General features: G+C 38.5%; 1 protein-coding gene across 7 annotated transcripts in view; it reads right to left on the minus strand.

Annotated features, from left to right (window-relative positions):
• Tia1 (TIA1 cytotoxic granule associated RNA binding protein) overlaps window positions 1–19,626 on the minus strand; it is a 37,047-nt gene that overhangs the window by 3,650 nt on the left and 13,771 nt on the right. Inside the window, exons 2-13 of one of the 7 annotated variants that reach the window (XR_009378306.1) lie at window positions 19,042–19,138; window positions 16,418–16,516; window positions 11,077–11,131; window positions 10,876–10,908; window positions 9,521–9,608; window positions 5,990–6,065; window positions 5,357–5,465; window positions 4,882–4,977; window positions 4,678–4,762; window positions 3,905–4,028; window positions 3,656–3,764; window positions 2,938–3,043 (exon numbers count right to left, since the gene is read on the minus strand). Coding sequence is in view for 5 of the 7 variants with exons in the window: in XM_059258136.1 (XP_059114119.1) it covers window positions 2,895–3,043; window positions 3,905–4,028; window positions 4,678–4,762; window positions 4,882–4,977; window positions 5,357–5,465; window positions 5,990–6,065; window positions 9,521–9,608; window positions 10,876–10,908; window positions 11,077–11,131; window positions 16,418–16,516; window positions 19,042–19,138 (1,011 nt within the window). In the remaining 2 variants the exon portion in view is untranslated. The other 6 variants (XM_059258136.1, XM_059258137.1, XR_009378307.1 and 3 more) reach the window with 6 other exon arrangements.

Consider the following 19,626-nt stretch of genomic DNA (forward strand, 5'->3'; position numbering starts at 1 on the left):
GGTCTTCTGTAGAAACAATAAGTGATCTTAACTGTTCAGCCATCTACCCAACTCTATTACAGAACATTTCTAATCTGACAATTTCAGACACATACACAGTATATCTTTTTTCTTTATCTTTCTTTCTTTCTTTCTTTCTTTCTTTTTTTTTTGAAAAAAGGACTGTTGCCTGAGCTAGCATGGCACTTGCTATGTATACTGGGCTAGCCTCCAAATTATAGAGATCTACCACCCCTCTGCCTCCTGAGTGCTGGGATTAAAGGTGTGTGCTACCTCACCTACCTTAGAGTATATCTTGATATTATGTGCTTATAATCCTAGTTTGCTTTTCAGAAATGAAAATAAAATGGCATCTTTTGGGGTATATAAGGCCTGTGACATAACAGTGTATGAACAAACCTTTCATGCAGGAAAAAAAAAAAAAGAACAATGCATATCAAAGTATTTGTACTGCTCTTTCATTTCATCTGCTCATAGGGAAGACCAGGGCCTGCAGAAAGTCCAGGGCCATGTGAGCGTAGCCAGGCTGCACTGGCAATCAACAGAAACACCAGAAGCTGGGATATTGCCAGAGTTTACATCATCACAGGATCAACCTTGACAAATGTACCTGTGAGACACTGGTTACACCTTGGGAATGAGGAACCAAACCTGCTGCCCAAATGTCCTTGAGAAACTATGGAACCTGGTTAATGGGCAGACACAAGTAACACCGGCAAGAGCCTATGTGGTGCAAGTGAGGGAACACGAAGTTTGGGGAAAGGAAAGTGCTGCCAGCCACAAGAATATAGTATAGAGATTCAGCTGTATATAATAAAGCTATACCTAGAAAGATCAAGGAATTTTTCTAGAGGGAAGCCATTTATCAAGGAATATTTGGTGTTATTTAGCTTTTAATATTCAGCTGTTTCTTGCTATGAAATTCTTGTGCACTCATATACTACTAGGCCATACAACAATAGCATAAACTTCTCAGACCTACTGCTGATCTACTAGGTAACACCCCTAAAGAGCCTAGGAGACAGGACTCTAGATGCATAGCTTTGATTCTTATGCAAATGAAGCTCAGACTTTCCTTCCCCAGACCAAATGGCATTCCAGAGCATTTGAATCAGAAGAAAGGATTTTTGCAATATCCAGGTGTAAGTGAAGGGGAGGCAGAATTCCTGGTCAGACAGAGTTGGTGGCCTGAGGAGAGGAGAACAAAGCAGAGTTTCTGTAGATGGTAGGGCAGAGTCGCATGGCCAGAGAGAAAGGCACAAGGCAGTTTTTTTTGTAGAGAATATGGATTCACTCAGGTCAAGAGAGTAGGAAGGGAAGAAATGAGCATAGACAGAGAAACTGAAGACAAAGATGAGATTGAAAGCATAGGGACTTACTAAAATTATGAGAGGACAGAAAAAGAAGGGACAGAGAGGAGCTAAGTGTCAGGACAGAACTGTAGCTGTGTAGATAGAAGTTTATTATAGAGAAATAAAGTAAACGGACGTAAGAAACTAATGTACATAGATTCTTCTCCCTCAGATAACCACGTCAGACATAGCATCTTCCCCAGGACTCTGGGAGGAATCTTCTCAGAGCAGGCCCCTGGGAAAATTCCAATAGGAAAGCTCCTAGAGCAGCCTTTCATCTCAGAGGCCAAATTCTTTGGCAGAGGGGCAGAGGATCAGACACAGAGAGAGGAGGAGTCTTTTGACAGCTGGAATCCACATAAAGGGAAAGTCTTTTTCCATGGGTAAACAATATATATCCAGGGGCTGCAGGAGTTGGCTCAGAACTTAAGAGCACTTGTTGCTCTTGCAGAGGACCCAGGTTCAATTCCCAATATCCACATGGTGGCTCACAACCATCCACACTCCAGTTCTAAGTGATTCGATGCCCTCGTGACCATTGCAAGCTTAAGGGTGATACACAAAAATATATGCAAGGAGAGACTCACAGACATAAAATATATCTCTAAAAACATGTATTCAAGCGGCTAGACAGATGGCTCAGTGGTTAACAGCACTGACTGCTCTTCCAGAGGACCCAGTTTCAATTCCCAGCACCCACATGGCAGCTCACAAGTATCTGTAACTCCAGTTCCAGGGGATTTGACAGCTTCACACCAATGCACATAAAATATTAAAAAAAATAATAATAATTAAAAAAATAGGTAAGGAGCTACAGTCATATGAATAGCTTAGAAAATATCAAGTACTTTTCACTAGAAAGTTGATTTAATTTGGGTGTGTTGTTGAATCCCCATTAAAAAATTGGAGTTAGAAGCAGGAGGAGTAAGAGTTTCAGGTCACCCTCAGTTTTATATCAAGGTCAAGGCTAGCAGGGGCTTCATAAGATCTTGCCTTAGAAAAACAAACAAAAAAAGATCTTACCTCAGAAAACAAAAAATAGGGACTGGTAAGATTGTTCATTGGGTCAAGGTGCTTGGCACTGAGCTGGAACCTGAGCTTGATCACTACAATTCATATGGAAGAAGGAAAGAACTTCCAGAAGTTTTTCCCTAGCCACCATGAGTACGAAACGGTATGTGTGCCACGCAAATAAACAAAATGTAATAATAAAAAGTTGATTTATTATTAAACATTACCAAAATTTGTATTGTTGTGATTACATTTCAAGGCAAAATATTTCTAGGCAAAATTTTACCTTATTTTGTTTGCATGTGTGTGGAGAGAGAGAGAGAGAGAGAGAGAGAGAGAGAGAGAGAGAGAGAGAGAGAGAGAGAAAGCACGCATTGGCTATAGAGCATGTGGAGGTGAGATGTGATCCTTGGGTAAAGTCCTTCAAGGCTATCATTATGTTTAACACTGGGGCCACACGATTTACTCAATACTTAAGTTTCTTTCTGATGTTTTCCAAGGTTAGGAAAGGCAAAGAGCAAATGTGCTTACTTGAATCCCTGCTGGCTCCATGGCTGGCCATACATTCCATAGGCAGGTACTTGCCAACCATTAGGCACATACTGGCCAATCTGTTGTGCATTTCCATACCACTGGCCCCACTGGCCATATGCTGGTGGATATCCAATTTGATTTTGCTGCTATCAAGTAAAATTACAACAGAAAATTTAGTATTACTTGAATTTGTTTGTATATACAGTCTTAATACACTACACAGCCAAAGCACAGGGTCATTACTACAACTGAAATAATAGGATAGGCCTGGGAGAATGTAGCTCAGTGGCAGAATGAGTGCTTAATCTATGTGAGGCCTGGATCCAATCCTCAGCATCTCTCTCACACACACACTCAGAAAGACTACTGAAAAAAGTGCCATTATACTACTGAAACTATGTGGTGCTCTAAATGGCAGTCCTGGTAAGGCTCAGGCAATGGACTAATAATAAAAGATAGAACTTGCTGTTCATAACTGTGCCTGATTGTTTCCTCTAGATCGGGCACATAAGAAGTCTATATATGTGGTTTAGGGTATTTCTCACTGGTACATCTATGCTCCATTTACAACTCCCTCATAGAAATCTCTGTGGTGTTGAGTTTGGATCACTAAAGTTGCCTAGAAAAAGAAGCAGCAGCAATACTAAAGCCTACGTATATTTATAGCTTTACTTCTTGTTCAGTTGGGTCAAGCATGCTTGTGAGTTCTCCAAATCATTGTGAATAAATCTACCAAGTATTAAGAAAAGATTTAATACCCAGTTAGGTTTGGCGGAGCATTTTAAAATCCACTGTGTGAGCATGAGTCAACTGAGGCGGTTACACTCATCATGTCACCACTGCAATCCATGACACACCACTCCGGAACTATAATACATGTAGGAAGAGCCCTTATATACTATGAAGTGAGCTAGAAACTCATTAAAAAGGATTATCAACAAGCTTCATTTTAAAGCAACCTCATTGCTAGCCCAGCAAGTCCATCCCAAAGTCAAGGACCCTCTCACCTGTTGCACGGGATTTATCATATCAAGAGTCTCTTTGCCCCAATAGCATTTCACCACATGCCCTTCAATGGTGGTACCATTAACAGAAACAATCGCATGTGCTGCACTTTCATGGGAATTGAACCTATTGGAAACAATATTAAGAATCACCAATATAAATTCTTATAAGTATTTATGAACACAAACTATTTTTAAAAATCCTGAAAAATAAATTTGACTACCATTTGGTGGTGGTGGTGGGGGGAAGCAAAGCAAGCATGGAAAAAATAGAAGATTCTGAAATGATCCCCACCTACCCACCAAAAAAGTGGCGTATTTTCTTTGCTATGTTTTTTCAAAGATCTTACAGCTGCAGAGAACCTCTACCTCTCAAGTGCTATGATTATAGATATGCACCACCATGCCTGGCATAGGAAATTTGTTTTAATGGAGGGTATGTCTGTTGGCCTTGTGTTGGGAAGACAGAGTTACAAAAATATATCTTTTAAGTATATTTTAATCCCAGCACTTGGAAGGCAGAGGCAGGTGGAGCTCTGTGAGTTCGAGGCCAGCCAGAGCAGTACAGTGAGACCTTGTCAATAAGAAAAATGAATAAAAATTGAGCACACAGCTATATGTTAAAGATGTTTCTCTCTCAGGTTTCAGTGTTATCCAGGGGAATGTACTTGAGCTGTAAGTGTAATGTAAGTGATCACAAACTCTTAAGAAAACCACTATATTAAATGTTCAGATTATTTCTAAAGAAAAAAAGCTTTGAAAGAAACTATCCCTACCGAACAAATGAATATCCTTTATCTGGGAAGACTCGAATTTCCATTATTTGTCCAAATGGAGAAAAAGTCTGACGCATTAGTTGTTCTGTTAGAAACAAAAGCAAACAACAACAACAAAAAGAATTCACATTATTAAAAACCTATAAATATGAAGCTTTTCAGTTTAAGCTAGTTTCAAGGTTCCACACAGGCAAACCCCCATACCTGTCAGTCCCGACGTCACCCCTCCACAGTATACAGTGCAGTTGCTGGGGCTAGACTGACTTACAACCTCATCGTATGACAGCTGTTTAGTGTTTGCTGGGAAGAGAGAACATTTTCTATCTTCAAATCATGACCCATATTTGGAAGGATTAACTCATTAACTACCCTACTATAATGGCAGTTTTCCTCAATCAAAAGGCCTATAAAACACATATTACATTTTAGTTTATGATTAAGCCTCCCCCAAGAATGATAAACATTATCCCATATGCTCTATTTAACAGGAGACTTGACATTAGAGATAAGATAATTATTTAAAATCACAAAAATGAAAACTAAGTACATTTTGAGCAGTAGTCTTGATCTGCTTCTCATCTATTTCTGCAATAAGTCTCCGGGCACAGCGCTAACATTTAAAATCTAGTGTATTTTCTCTCCACAATTCCACATTGCTTCTCTTCTCCAATGCACCTACACTCATATGTACTCTTTGGAGCTGGAGGCTTTCGGGTTGCCCAGTTAGTTCTGATTTGTCTTCCACCAAGCCACTGGCCACCCATCTGCTGAATGGCATTTTCTGCATCCTGTTCCGCACATTAGAGACAGTAAAGAAGCTGCAATTAGTTGATATCACAAATAACTTACAGCAATAAAGAAAATGTGATGCTTTTTGCAGATTTTAAAAAATGAAAATGCCTTATGAAACACAATAACCAATAACTTTCCAAAATTACAACATTGTCTTTAAATTCCATTTCTTGGATAATGGGTTTGGGGAATGCTAAACAGGGTTAAAGATACACAGGTACAGCAGTATACACCTCTCAGTCTTTGGGATAACAGAGCAATTACGAATCATCAAAAATACCTTGACAAAACATTTTGGGCTTCTTTTTTTGGTTGTAAGCATTTTTACTTTGCATTGTTTGAAGCACAGTATCAGTATTTTGCATGTGTCAGGTGCTAAATGACTAAATAACCCAACAGAATAAAAAGAGACTGCTTTCTAGTGAGGGTGCTAATTATCAGTAAACTAAATATACAGTGGAGAAAAAGATAAAAACAACCTTCTCTACAGCACTGTGCATGTACTTCTGATTGTGCTCACCCATTTGTTGAAAAAGGAGACAAAGCCATATCCCTTAGACTTCCCCGTAGCCATGTCTTTTACCACGCGAGCATCTCTGAAATAGAAGCCACCAGAAACTGGGTTTTGGAAACTGTCCTCTGGGCATAAAAGGAGAGCCATATACAGTTCACTTTTACATTTCACCTTCACTAATAGTAAGCCGTTAATATAAATTCACCTTTTATTCTATAAAACTTAATTTATTGGCCAATGAGAGTTAATTTTACAGACATGCAAATCAATAATGTCTTAAATATAAATCTATATTATAAAGAAAGTTTCCCACTTCAAAATGTTTTTATGAACATCTAAATATTAAGCATGGTGAAAGCAGATGTTCCCCATTAATCATTTAGTAATTACAAGGTTCTCAAGGTACAATATATTGTCTTTCTTTAACCATGCAATTTATAATTTGCTATTTGGCACCATATTCTACCTAATCATTCAAAAATTAAAATACAAAACTGAAAACTAAAGAATCAAAAAACTGTATATCCCTTAAGCTAATTACTTCATTTTCTCAGATGAATATATACCCCCATTTTGGGCTAGGGCAAATTTTGAGAACTTGACATTTTCAGAAATGCTAAATCATTGAAGAATACTACAAAAACATTTTACTTTTAAACTATCTAAGAAAAGATTTTGTACTGAATTTCATAACAGCATTCATAGTAAGATTGATTGGAAACTACAAGATATGAAACAAAGTTTTAAAAAGTCAGAAAGTAAAAAAGCACGCCAACATTTATCCACTGTGAACCGTAGCTTGTAGTTAGCCAGGGCAATTCTGTCCATTCTTCAGAGACACTCTGCAAAATAACCAGAGCCCTATTATTTGAGATTGAGTAAAAACCCAGCCACGATAGCTAAAACTCCACACCTCAAAAACCTGGACTCAAATTGTGCTTCACAGGCAATCTATTTTAACGTAGCCAGGTATGTCACAATGCTTGTTCTCTCAAGACACATGAACCAAACACGCATGTTTACAAGAACCAAGTCAGAAAGCCATGCAATGTAATTGTAAGTATACACAAATACATTTCAGATGAGCTTAGAAGTGACTTATTAAGTGCAATCAAAATGACAGATTCTGATGATTAAACTAATATAAGTCACTTCTCAGTAACTATTATCTACATGGCACACATGCATTTAATTTGGTAGTTGATTTACTTCTATATCAAAGTTTGCTATATGACCCTAAACTCAAGTAACAGGAGGGGTTCAAGCTATTTAAATTAAGGAAAGAATTATTTTCATAAAAATATTTAATAGACCACCATGTACCCCACACTGTCTATAAATCAAGCATGGTATAAACTGCCTACAGAGACATCTACTGTAGAAACCCTTCAGTATTTTTATCAGGCTGTCGCCTTAAGACAAGAAACAACAACACAAACAAAACCAGAAATGTGTATTTTCAATTGCCAAATAGTTAGAAAAGCTAACTTCCTGTATAAGCTAACATTTAAACACAAATTACCTCAACAAAAAGGCCTAACCAAGAAAAAAAAATTAACAAATTAACAATTGTGTGCCCATAAGAAAATCCAGATACCGGGGCTGGGGAAATAGATCAACAGATAACGTACTATCATGCAAATGAAAGGACCTGAGTTCAAATCTCCAGCATATACATGTCAAGTCAGTGTGGCAGCTCACCTTTAATTCCCATGCTTGGGAGCCAGAGACGGGATACTCAGGGTAAGCTGCCTGGACTAGTAGAATTAGTGAGCTCTAGGTTCTAGTGAGAAATTCTGCCCCAATGTATTTGGTGGAGTGATGGAGGAAGACACTTGATGTCAATCTCTGGCATATACACACATGCACACACATACGTACCCACATACATGTGAAAATAAATACACAAACAAAAAAAACCCAGACTAAAAATATGATATAGTCATATTTAACAAAAAGATAGACTAGTTTTACAACTACAAAGTCATGAAACTGTTAAATTTGAAGGCCATTTTAACTTTACAATTTTTTAAACATTTAGTGTGTGTGTGTGTGTGTGTGTGTGTGTGTGTGTGTGTGTGTGTGTGCATGTGCATGAATATATGGAAGTCAGAGGACAATTTTCAGGAGTCAGTTTTCTCCTTCCACCATGTGGAGTTCTGGGACTGAACTCAGGTCATCAGGCTTGACAGCAAGCAACCTTACCTGTTGAACCATTTTATCAGCCCTTCAATAATTATTAAACAATCTTTGTCTAAATCTCTAACTAAAATTCTCATCAGAAAGGGTAATTCAGCCAAAATGAAAAATCCACCACAATAGCTATTTCACTTGTCCATGTTAGAAGAGGTTTCTTTCTTTCTAGTGTCTCACCCTTACTTCCTCCTAAAATGACTTGCACAGAAAGCAGCATGGATCAGGATGGAACTCTTAAGCCTTCTGTTGTCCTGTGACTACTCTGAGGACAGGATGAAACTTACCAAGATTTTCTACACCAAACTGAAAATGTACAAGATTCTGCAGAGAAGGACTTTTAGAGCTTGACAGAATGAAGTTAAAGTAAAGAATGCCTATTCTAGATACTTGAAAGCAAACCAACTACTACTGAAATCCTAACACAGCTTAGAAAATCACCAAGAAATGAAAACTTCCTTATTTTCTTAACCAGTCCTCACAAGGGAAAATGTCATGTAACAGAAGAGTCCATTTAAAAGCTCGAATCCTGTCCTACCCTCAAAGTGACTCTCTCACCAATCAACTGCAACTCTCAATTGAAAACTCACCAGAATGCTATGGGCATCTACTTTTAAATCTCCTCACCTCTATCTGCTGTTTTGTTCAAACCACCCATAGCTAGAATTCCCTTTTTATTTTTGTTCTAGTGACACAGTAACAAAGGAATCAGAAACCCTATAACACTTTCCCTAAACTCAACAACTGCTTCTGAATGAATAATGAAGTTGCTTGTTACTCTTACTGTAACATGGCATGTATTAAGAATTCTACTAAAGTTTTTCTATGATGAATACTGCTCTGAATAAATACTGACAAGGGCCTAAAATGCATGGCTACAATCAAACATAAGACAGTGTTTCCCAAAACAGTACAAAGTACTATTGCTAAGTTTTAAAGGGGGGGGGGGAATTAAATGCCAAGGAAGTAATATTTAATAACTGCTTTTTCCATCAAAACTGTTGAGGTTTTATTTTATTAAATTAACATAAAATGCATGTAATCATACAAGTGCCTGAATAACTCCTTTAATCATAGCACAACACCTCCAGGAGTTTAAAAATGTCTATGACAGCAGTCTGAGGATGTGCTGCTAACTGGGCAAGGGTCTAAAGATGACCAAAGATCAGTTACTCATTAGTGGGAATACAACCTGCTGTTAAGACTCTTGGATGATCTCTAAACAATGGAATATGCTGTATTTAAAGTGTTAAAATTAAGGATCACAGTCACAACAAAATTATAGTTATTATTACATAAAGTTACTTCCAATTAAAAGTGTTTTATTTATCTTTTGTTACTTACGAAATTCTTCCGAATGGTGCAAAAGCTGCTTTGATGTCTTCAGTTGTGATTTCTGGACTGAGGTCACCAACAAACACATGGAAATGATCTTACAAAGGAAGGAGGGGAGTGAAAAGAAAAATACAACTTCAGAACTTAAGTACTACAATGGATAAAATTCTTAAGAATTCTTAAAATAATGCACAGACTATATAATCAAGTATAAAATACTGTCCTCGCTATAAAATCCTATTAGTCTTAAACATAATAACTCAAAAGTTAACAATACAGGAAAGAGTCTTCTAAAAAGACTGATAGCTCCCAGAAGCTGGCAGTCTCTGTCTATTTATAGTCAATCATTACAAGGGTCTAGGAAACAAACTATTAACATATAAAAAACTTTCATTCTGTAAAAAAAGTAAGACTTAGTTATCATTCTAATAGTAATTATTTACTGTTATTCATTTTATTACTGTATCTAGGCTTTATAAATTACAATTAAGTAGTGGTAATGCAAGTTATGAAGACTAGATTTGCCTTATTTAAGGCAATTTACTGAGGCTAGCTACATGAAATACTCGGTTTAGCCACTATTTTGTGAAGAACAATCAAAGAAATACCTTGCATTGAAACAGTTTGATGTTAAAGCATTTGACAGTTTTCTCAAAAGCCAACAGTTTTGGTTGCCCAGACATTACACCATTCAGTTTATGTGAATCCATGTGCAAGTGAACTAAGACTGAAGGCAACAGAATGAAAACAGTGATCCCTTCACTTTATATCAGCACCATTAAAAAAGCACTGGAGAGAAATAACCATCCCATAGGTGAAGCTTTATTTTTTTTGGTTTTTTTTTTTTTTTTTTTTTTTTTTTTTTTGGTTTTTAAAGACAATTCTCAAAAGAAACATTTGAAAAACCAAACTTGCTGAAGAACACTTTAAAATGGACACATATATCAACTTTGACAAAGTAGATTTGGAAAGAAAAGTTACCCCTATTTGCAGGCCTTAAGCAACACACTGGGTTGCTCTTCCGGAAACACTGTTTCAGGAGCAACTTGAGCACTTGGCAGATCTGGGTATGAAGCCCAGGTGACCTCAGGGAAGTAGGGTATCTTGCCCTTTAGGTGGTGAAAGTATTTCTAAGACATCAGCTGCTACCAAGGGGGACAGAGAGCTTGAACTAGCAACAAATTCGTGGACAAGCCACATTTGGTCAACAATGGGAAGAAAGGGAAAAATATTGCCAGAAACAAATAAAAATACTACATCCTTCCCCTCCCCGCTCCCCCCAACCAATATCAAATAAAAACTTGAGATGGTTAGTGAATACCCTTTCAAGAGAGTTCATTTTATGTTTAAGAAGATACAATTACCTTGTGAACGCTGTGTGCTGACAACGGTACTACCTGATGACAAAGATTAGATTTGTTCTTAAATTTATTAACACAAACACATTAAATCATATCAGGATAACGATCAAAATATTACTGCAAACATGTATGATGTTATATGCTTTACAACAGAACTATGGGGTATAATACAACAAATGCCCACAGGGCAACAAATGTACTTACTGCTTGTATCTTTCTTTTGACTGCTGGGGGTTGTTGCCCAATTCACTTTGACTTCCTAAAAAAAGAAGAAAAAAAAGTGTGTGTGTGTGTGTGTGTGTGTGTGTGTGTGTATACACACATATATTTTCTCAAACACTTCAAAGGCCTACAGATTATGGCATTTAAAATGTTTTAAAAACTTAAGACTTTTCTGGACAGTGAGACATGTCTGCTCCTGGCAGCACCAATTACTTCAGAGTAGATGATGGGCATCGAAGAAACTCCATATGGAGTTTGCTTTCTTTATGGTAAAAGTTAGCCATTTGGGTAAGAAACTGCTCTTGCCTAGACTGCTTGACAATAAGCTATATAAACTGGACATGCAGGACTCATAAGAAAGTGACCACTGAACTTTGCCAAATCAAGGCGAGATGGTCCTTAAGGTTCCTGTTTCACAGAAGAAACTGCCAACATTCTGCAGGACACAGAGGAAAGAGACTGATGAACTTTACCAATAAGAAAGACAACCTTTCAAATTTCCTGCTTCACTAAAAAGCCTGCCAGACCCTCTAGGCGTGTAGGCTGAAGATGGATGCTCCAATGTTGCAGAGGAACTTTGGGTGACTATCCAGGCAGCCAGATGTCTCTGTTATTTCTAGAATTTTGGAAGTTGCTGACAATGTACTTCCTGTTTACCTAGGTAATTAATTTACTTAGGCATATTCTATCCTTCTGGGGTCCTTGATGGAGTTGAAGACTAGATAGTTATAATTATAGTTTTCCTTAGTCATGATAAAATGGTAAATTAAATATGAAACTTTAGACTCACAAAAATAAGATAGATGATAGAGTATTTTCTTTAATTTTGCTAAATACAAATAAACTAGATATTGCAACTATAATTCTTGCTTGATAATGTTTTGTTACATGTAATTTCACTATATTAAAATGAAAACCTTCCTTTTTGATTAGACAGAATAGGAGAAGTGCTGTGGGATGTCTTTCTGTATGCTGTGAATATGTGTTGCTCCCACTGGTTAACAAATGAAGCTGTATTGGCCTATGGTAGGGCAGAATGAAGCCACGCAGGAAATCCAAGTGGGATAGGGAGAGAAGAAAAGCAGGGTCAAGAGAGAAGCCAGCCCGCTGCCCAAGGAGCAACAAGATGCCAGTAGACTGGTAACGCCACAGCCATGTGGCAACATACAGATGAATAGAAATGGGTTAATTTAAGATAAAAGAGCTAGTTAGCAAGAAGCCTGAGCCATAGGCCATACAATTTGTAATTAATATAAGCCTCTGTGTGTTTACTTGGGACTGAGTAACTGTGGGACTGGGCGGAACACAGGAAAACTTCTGTCCAAAATATTCCATAAAGTTAAAGCTTAAGAGGGTGGTGGTGGCACACACCTTTAATTCCACACTCAGGAGGCAGAGGCAGGTGGATCTCTGAGTTCAAGGCCAGCCTGGCCTACAGAGGGAGTTCCAGAACAGTCAGAGCTACACAGAGAAACCCTGTCTTGAAAAACAAAACAAAACAAAAACAAACAAACAAAAAACCAAACCCCCCCAAAAAAATCAAACAAACCTCAAAATCACATTTTCCTCTGATAAAGTGAGGTAACATGCAGGGGATGCCTGTGCTAACTAGTCTAACTTTCATCCTCAGGCCTAGTTTGACAAATTCAAACTGGCAAATACAACTCTTTCTGTTTTTTTTTGTTTTTTTTTTTAAATTTATTTTATGAGCACTGGTGTTTTTGCCTGCATATGTGTCTCTCTGAAGGTCAAAACTCCTGAAGTTGCAATTACAGACAGTGGTGAGCTGCCATGTGGGTGCTGGGAATTGAACCCAGGTCCTCTGAAAGAGCAGCCTGTGTTCTTTAACTGCTGAGCCATTTCTCCAGCCCCCCTTTCTGTTCTTTTTAAAAATTTATTTTATTTATGTGTCTAGGTGTTTTGCCTTCATCTATGTCTGTATGTAGCTGTGCCTAGTACCAGATACACACATCTGTAGAGAAGCCAAAGAGGGCAATGAATCCCCTGGAACTAGAGTTACAGAAGGTTTTGAGTTATCATGTAGGTACTGGGAATCAAACCCAGATCCTCTGGAAGAACAGCAGGTGCTTTTAACCACTGAGCTCTCTCTTATAATTTTTCAACATGGTTTTCGTCTTTCTTTCTTTCTTTTTTATGGTTCTGTGGTTTGAACCTAGAGCCTCACAAATGGTACACAAGCAAACAATCTACCACTGGGCTACATCTTTGGCCCTACCCCTCTCTACATTTGATTCTAAGATGAGTCACTAAGTCTGCCAGGCTGAGCTTGAATTCACACTAGAGCCTGGGCAAGCCTTGAAAGTAATTCTCTTGCCTTAGTATCCAGGTCCAGCTAATATATATATGTTTGGCAAATCTAATCTTTTCCCATTTCTGCTAATGTTCAAATAACTTTTTTTTTTTTTTTTTTTTGAGACAGGGTCTCATTATGTAGCTCTGGCTGTCCTGGAAGTCTCTCTGTAGACCAGACTGGCCTCCAACTCAAGAGAGGTCCACCTGCCTCTGCCTCTACAATGCTGAGATTAAAGGCATGCACCATTATGCCTGGCTTTTACTATTTTATATTTTGTTTTTATTTTTTATTTTTTGAGACAGAGATTTTCTCTGTGTAGTCCTGGTTGTCCTGGAACTTGCTCTATAGAACAAGCTGGCCTGGAACTCAGAGATCTACTTGCCTTTGCCTCCTGAGTGCTAGAATTAAAGGCATGGGTCACCTCACCACTGCCTAGCCACATTTCTTTTTAAAATCAAAGTTACCCACACGTGCCTCTCTATTAATACTCCATATTACTGTTATGTTTCATCCAAATTTAGTAGTTCTATAACTATCTAGAGGTTATCATGTACACAGCACCATTGAGAAAAGGAGCTAAACAGAGGCCTCTAGTCTCTATAGAGGCTTTAGCCTATCAATTCATTCATTCACTCAAGACTATTGTAGCCTTGGCTGACCTGAAACCTGTTGTGTGGACTAGGCTGGTCTTGAACTCATGAGCGCTGGGATTAAAAGTATGTACCGCTATGGCCAGCTCTTTTTTTTTTTTTTAATTTTAATTATTTATTTATCCACATATGGGTGTTTTGCCTGAATGTACATCTGTGCCTCATACATGTGCAGTACCCTTAGAGGCAAGAAGAAAACATCAGATCCCCTAGGACTGGAGTTATAGATGATTGTGTACTGCGGGCTGCAGGAGCATATCATAAGAACTCAGCTGGTTATGGCAAAGTCACTACCTGGAGGGATCAAGGACTTCCTCCAGAGGAAGCCAAATTCCAAGGAGCTTTTGGTGTTACTTGGCTTGTTATATATTAGCTGTCTTCTGTTATGAAAATCATGTGTGCCTTCATAGTTTTCCCAATTGACTTTTCCCTAAGAAGGGCTAACAGTGTGGACTGATCACTCTCTGGACATACACATTCCAGGTTATTTGGAGAACAGCCTCAGGAAAGGCTTTCTCTGGAATCAGATATCTCCCTTAGCCACTTTCAAGGACTAGCAGTAATAACAGTCCACATGAAAGTCTCCTGATCTAAGGTAAATTCCACAAGGAGACACCACCTAGGTCAGGTGGACGTTAAGTAATAGCTTTATGCAATTCAGCTCGGACCCTCCTTTCTTACAGCCTTACTAACTTTATAGACCTTTAACCCCTTACCTAACCACTTCTAGGAATATTTAGATAACCTTCTGCGCTGACAGCTATGCTCAGCCAGAACCCCAGTTCAAACCTCCCTGTAATTATCATCATTGGCAGCATCCAGCCAGGTCCATCCCCAGGTGGAGGAGAGTACCTTATCAGAGATACTTCTGTACTCTCTAAGAACAGACTTAAGCATCCAGGCTATCTGTTTGAGAAGGCCTGGCGGATGTGCCAATTAAGCTTTACTTCCTTTTTTCCCAAACCTTACCTCTAGTTCCAGATCTCCCTTTAACTATCACCAGAGGCATCTAGCTGTACATGGGTTGCCTAGCGACTGAGCACACTTTCCCCCACCCTGCAGAAAAACGGCAGATAGCTTGGACAGATAGGAGCCACAGGAAAAAAGAAGGCAGTTTTATTTTCTCCCATTGACCTAGCAACTTATAGATTCTTAACATTTTCTACTAATCACGTTTAAGACTATAGTTGAGCACATAAGATTCCCTCTTCTTAGATATTACCCGACTTTAGCCTTTAGTTAATTCATTTCCCCATTGGTCACTTCCCTTTGGGGTTACAAATGATAATTAACGGTTATTGCCTCTCAATGTGATTCTTATCACCCCTCTGTTTGACCCTGGAAGCCTGGCTTTATATACCAGGACTTCCAGGGCACAGAAGACGGAGAAGAGAAAAGAGAATGGAAGAACTAGACGGGTAAGAACTTGAGAGGAACAAACTGAGATGGAGAAGAACTAGATTGAAGGGCTAGAAGAGAGTACTAGAGGAATGAGATGGAAGATGAGGAAGAGGAAGATGGGGAAGTACTAGCTGGGTAAGAACAAGCTGAAAAGGACCTAGATGAGGCAGAATTAAGATGAGAGAATTAAGATAGAACTTAGATAAGTATAGAGAGAAATCAGGCAAGAAAGGAGCTAGACATGAGAACAGAACTGAAGCTGTATAAAAGATGTTATGCCAGAGGAATTAAAGCAAGTGGACTATAGAGCTCGGTGTGCTGAGATTCTATTTCCCGAAAATAGTCCTCGCCCTTAGTAGTTCTCTCTCCTGAGCCCCTGGGATGTATAATATTAAGGCTGGTCCCTCTAATATTATACAAGAATTGTGAGCCACCATGTAGGTATAAGGGTTCAAACTCAGGTCCTGGAAGAATAGCCAGTGCTCTTAATACTGAGCTGTTCTACAGACCCATTCTATCTTTTTAATACAAATACAAATAGCTGACCCTTTGCCATAAAGAGAATATAATGGATCTAAAACAAAAATGAGGTACATGCCGGGCGGTGGTGGCACACGCCTTTAATCCCAGCACTCGGGAGGCACAGCCAGGCGGATCTCTGTGAGTTCGAGGCCAGCCTGGGCTACCAAGTGAGTTCCAGGAAAGGCGCAAAGCTACACAGAGAAACCCTGTCTCGAAAAACCAAAAAAAAAAAAAAAAAAAAAAATGAGGTACAATCTAACTTAAACTTTCTATTCCAAGAGCTAGGGATGCAGCTCTGTTATAGGGTGCTGTTTGAGGCTCTGACTCCAATCCAAGCACTGCATATACTTTTGGCCCCACCTGGGAGGTGGAGGCAGGTGGATGAGAATGAAATAAGTTTGTTCAGTGTAAGTCACCTGTAATTATGACAGCTTACCTTACCCATTATCTTCCGCCCATTCATAGCAGCCAGCGCTGCAGCTGCATGACGATGCTCATGAAACTCCACAAAACAGTATGGGTCATTCCCCGCCGTCTGTTGGAGAAGAAATACAGAAGTCAATTTTAAGCTTTACTCTTCCATTAAAAAAAATAAAATAGCCAGGCGGTGGTGGCGCACACCTTTAATCCCAGCACTCGGGAGGCAGAGCCAGGTGGATCTCTGTGAGTTCGAGGCCAGCCTGGGCTACCAAGTGAGTTCCAGGAAAGGCGCAAAGCTACACAGAGAAACCCTGTCTCGAAAAACCAAAAAAATAAAAAATAAAAAAAAAAAATAAATAAATAAATAAATAAATCCCCCTCTTAAATATATAGACCTTCTACAGTTAGCAGGCCATGGAGAATGACTGACTCATTCCACAAGTAAATTTTCAGATAAAAGAGTAAACACTTAGTACCATTTTCCTGTAGCTCCCTTTTTGCTTCTTTGTGCAGTGTTAGAGCCTTACACCCACTACATAAATGCTCTACCATAAACTACACCCCTACCCAGTATATTACTTTTTATTGCTACAAACTTTAAACATCTTACTGTTTCTAACTTGAGGAACAGAAAATCTTAACTAATCTTCTCTAGTCTGTTCTTAAACTAGGCTCTGATAATATTTACAATGGGTTTTAGAATGTAGACTTCTGATACAAGTTCTTTGCTTGTTGCAAAGCATTTTAAAATTTCTTCCCTTGGAGGCTGAACAGTTGGCTCAGAGGTTAAGAACACTTGTTGCTCATGCAGAGGACTTGTGTTTGTTTCCCAGCGCCCACATGGTGGCTCACATAAACTCCAATTTCAGGGTACTTGACACCATTTTCTGACCTCCATGGGCACCAGGCATGCAAAACACTCATAAAATAAAAATTTTAAACCTAAGAAAAAATATCTGTCTATCTGTAATTCCAGTACCAGGAATGCCGAAGACATCCTGGGTGAGTCTAAAGCCAGCCTGAGATACTTAGTAAGACTCTCAAAAGAAGACAAAAACACCTCTTCTTTTCTGCTGGTAACTGGGATACAAGAAAGCAAGCCTGGATTTTTTCTTTTCCCCTAGTGCTGGAGCCCAAAATCCAGGGCCTTGTGTGTGCTAAGAAAGCATTCTACAATGAGCAATCTTCTGGCCCAAAGCAAGATGCTGTTTGTTTATTTATTAGCAGTTTTTCTATGGAGCTCTAGCTGGTCTGGAACTTACTGTGTAGACCAGAGTGGCCTCCAAATTGCAATGTTCCTCCTGCCTCTGTCTTCTGAGTTCTGAGACTACAGGCATGCATTATCACACCTGGCTTTAAGATATTTTATAATAAATTAATGCAGAAAATAAATATAATAGTCTGAATTTACCAGTGTGGGATACTAAATGACTTTATAATCAATTCAATTCTTTCTAAGGCTTTCTAGGAATTAATAAAGAAAACTAATTCAAAATTTCAGAGCACTGAGATAAACATATAATTCAATGAAAACTCTTATTCTACAATAATTGAGATTCTGAGGGGAGTGGTAGCATATATCTGTCACTTTATCACTCAGGAGGCAGAGGAAGAACATTCCAAGTTTCAGGCCAGTCTGAGTTACATCGACCCTGCCTCAAAAACAAACAAACAAACAAAACAACAAACAATTAATTAATAGCCAGGTTGTGGTGGCATATTGTAATATTAACACTTGAGAAGCTAAGGCAGGAAGACTGCAACCATCCTAGCTTACATAGCAAGTTCTAGGTCATCTTGGATTATACTGTAAGACGCTGTCTATTGTGTATGCATGAAGAGGCACCAATGTTGACATCTGGCCTCCACATACCTGTGCACATACATGTATGTTCACCTGTACACATAAACAATGAACTTTGTTTTAAAAACTAGGTATTATTCATAGTTAACACCAACCATATGAATGTTTGATGTCTTTTCTATAGTTAAGTTCTGATAGACATGCAAGAAAACCTTTTAAATGAAGTTAAAAATGCTTTTCATTATATATTATATATATTTTCATTATATTAAAAGTCTACCCCAATTCCCAATCTAATAACTGAACTTGTAGATTATTCAACCTATTGATACTACATGTAAAACAATTGTGATGCCTCACCAGGCAGTGGTGGTGCACACCTTTAATCCCAGCACTCAGAAGGCAGAGACAGGCAGATCTCTGTGAGTTCAAGGCCAGCCTGTAAGAGCCAGGACAGGCACCAAAACTACACAGAGAAACCCTGTCTTGAAAAAACAAAAAAACAAAAAACAAAACAAAACAACAACAACAAAAAAACCAATTCTGATGCCTCAATGGATCTTGTAAGATGAGCACATATACACTATCCTTTCTAAAAATGATTAGTTCAATTTTCTTCCTTCACCTAGTAAAAGAATTAAATTTGTCTACTAAACAGGTTAATTAAAAATTCACTAAGATCCCTATGAATTTAGACATTAATGAAGAAGTTCTGAAGTAATGACTGCTTTCATGTTTAAAAAAAAGAAACAGAGAGAGAGAGAGAGAGAGAGAGAGAGAGAGAGAGGGGAAAAGGAAAGAAAAGCAGGAACAATGACTGACTGAAATACCCTTACATCCATAATCATTTTGCAGTTTTTACAAGGTCCAATTTGGCTAAAAAGCTGGAGGATGAGAGCTTCTGTCACATCTCGGGAAAGGTTACCGACGTATCTGGAAAACAGAGGGAAATAATTTACCATTTTAGATTTATTTTTTGACAAGCGTGGTGGGCTCATACTTGTAATCCCAACCTGCACAGGTTCAAGGAAGCCTCGTTTACATGCTAAGTTCTAGGCCAACTAGGGTTACAGAGGTGTCTTGAGGTGGGGGGGATATGGATTCTTTTTCATATTTCTAAAGCTGCTTGTTGAAAATAAATTTTGGGAGCAGTCATAGGCATATCTTTGACTCTTTCAAGACAAATCAAGTACCTCTACATGCCCACAAGAATGTACATTTAGTTTCTGTTTTCTACTGTTCAGCACAGAGCCACTGTGACTATAAGGACACTGGGGCAAGTGAGCAAAAGGAGGATCACTGAGAAACAACATTTAAGGAGCAGAAAAGGTGTACTTGGAAACAGAAGACCACACATCCAATGGCAACTTTTTAATGCTGGCACTTACTACTCCAAAAATGAGAATTACAAGGGGAAAGTG

This window comes from Peromyscus eremicus, chromosome 3 (assembly GCF_949786415.1).
Source record: "Peromyscus eremicus chromosome 3, PerEre_H2_v1, whole genome shotgun sequence".
NCBI lineage: Eukaryota > Metazoa > Chordata > Mammalia > Rodentia > Cricetidae > Peromyscus > Peromyscus eremicus.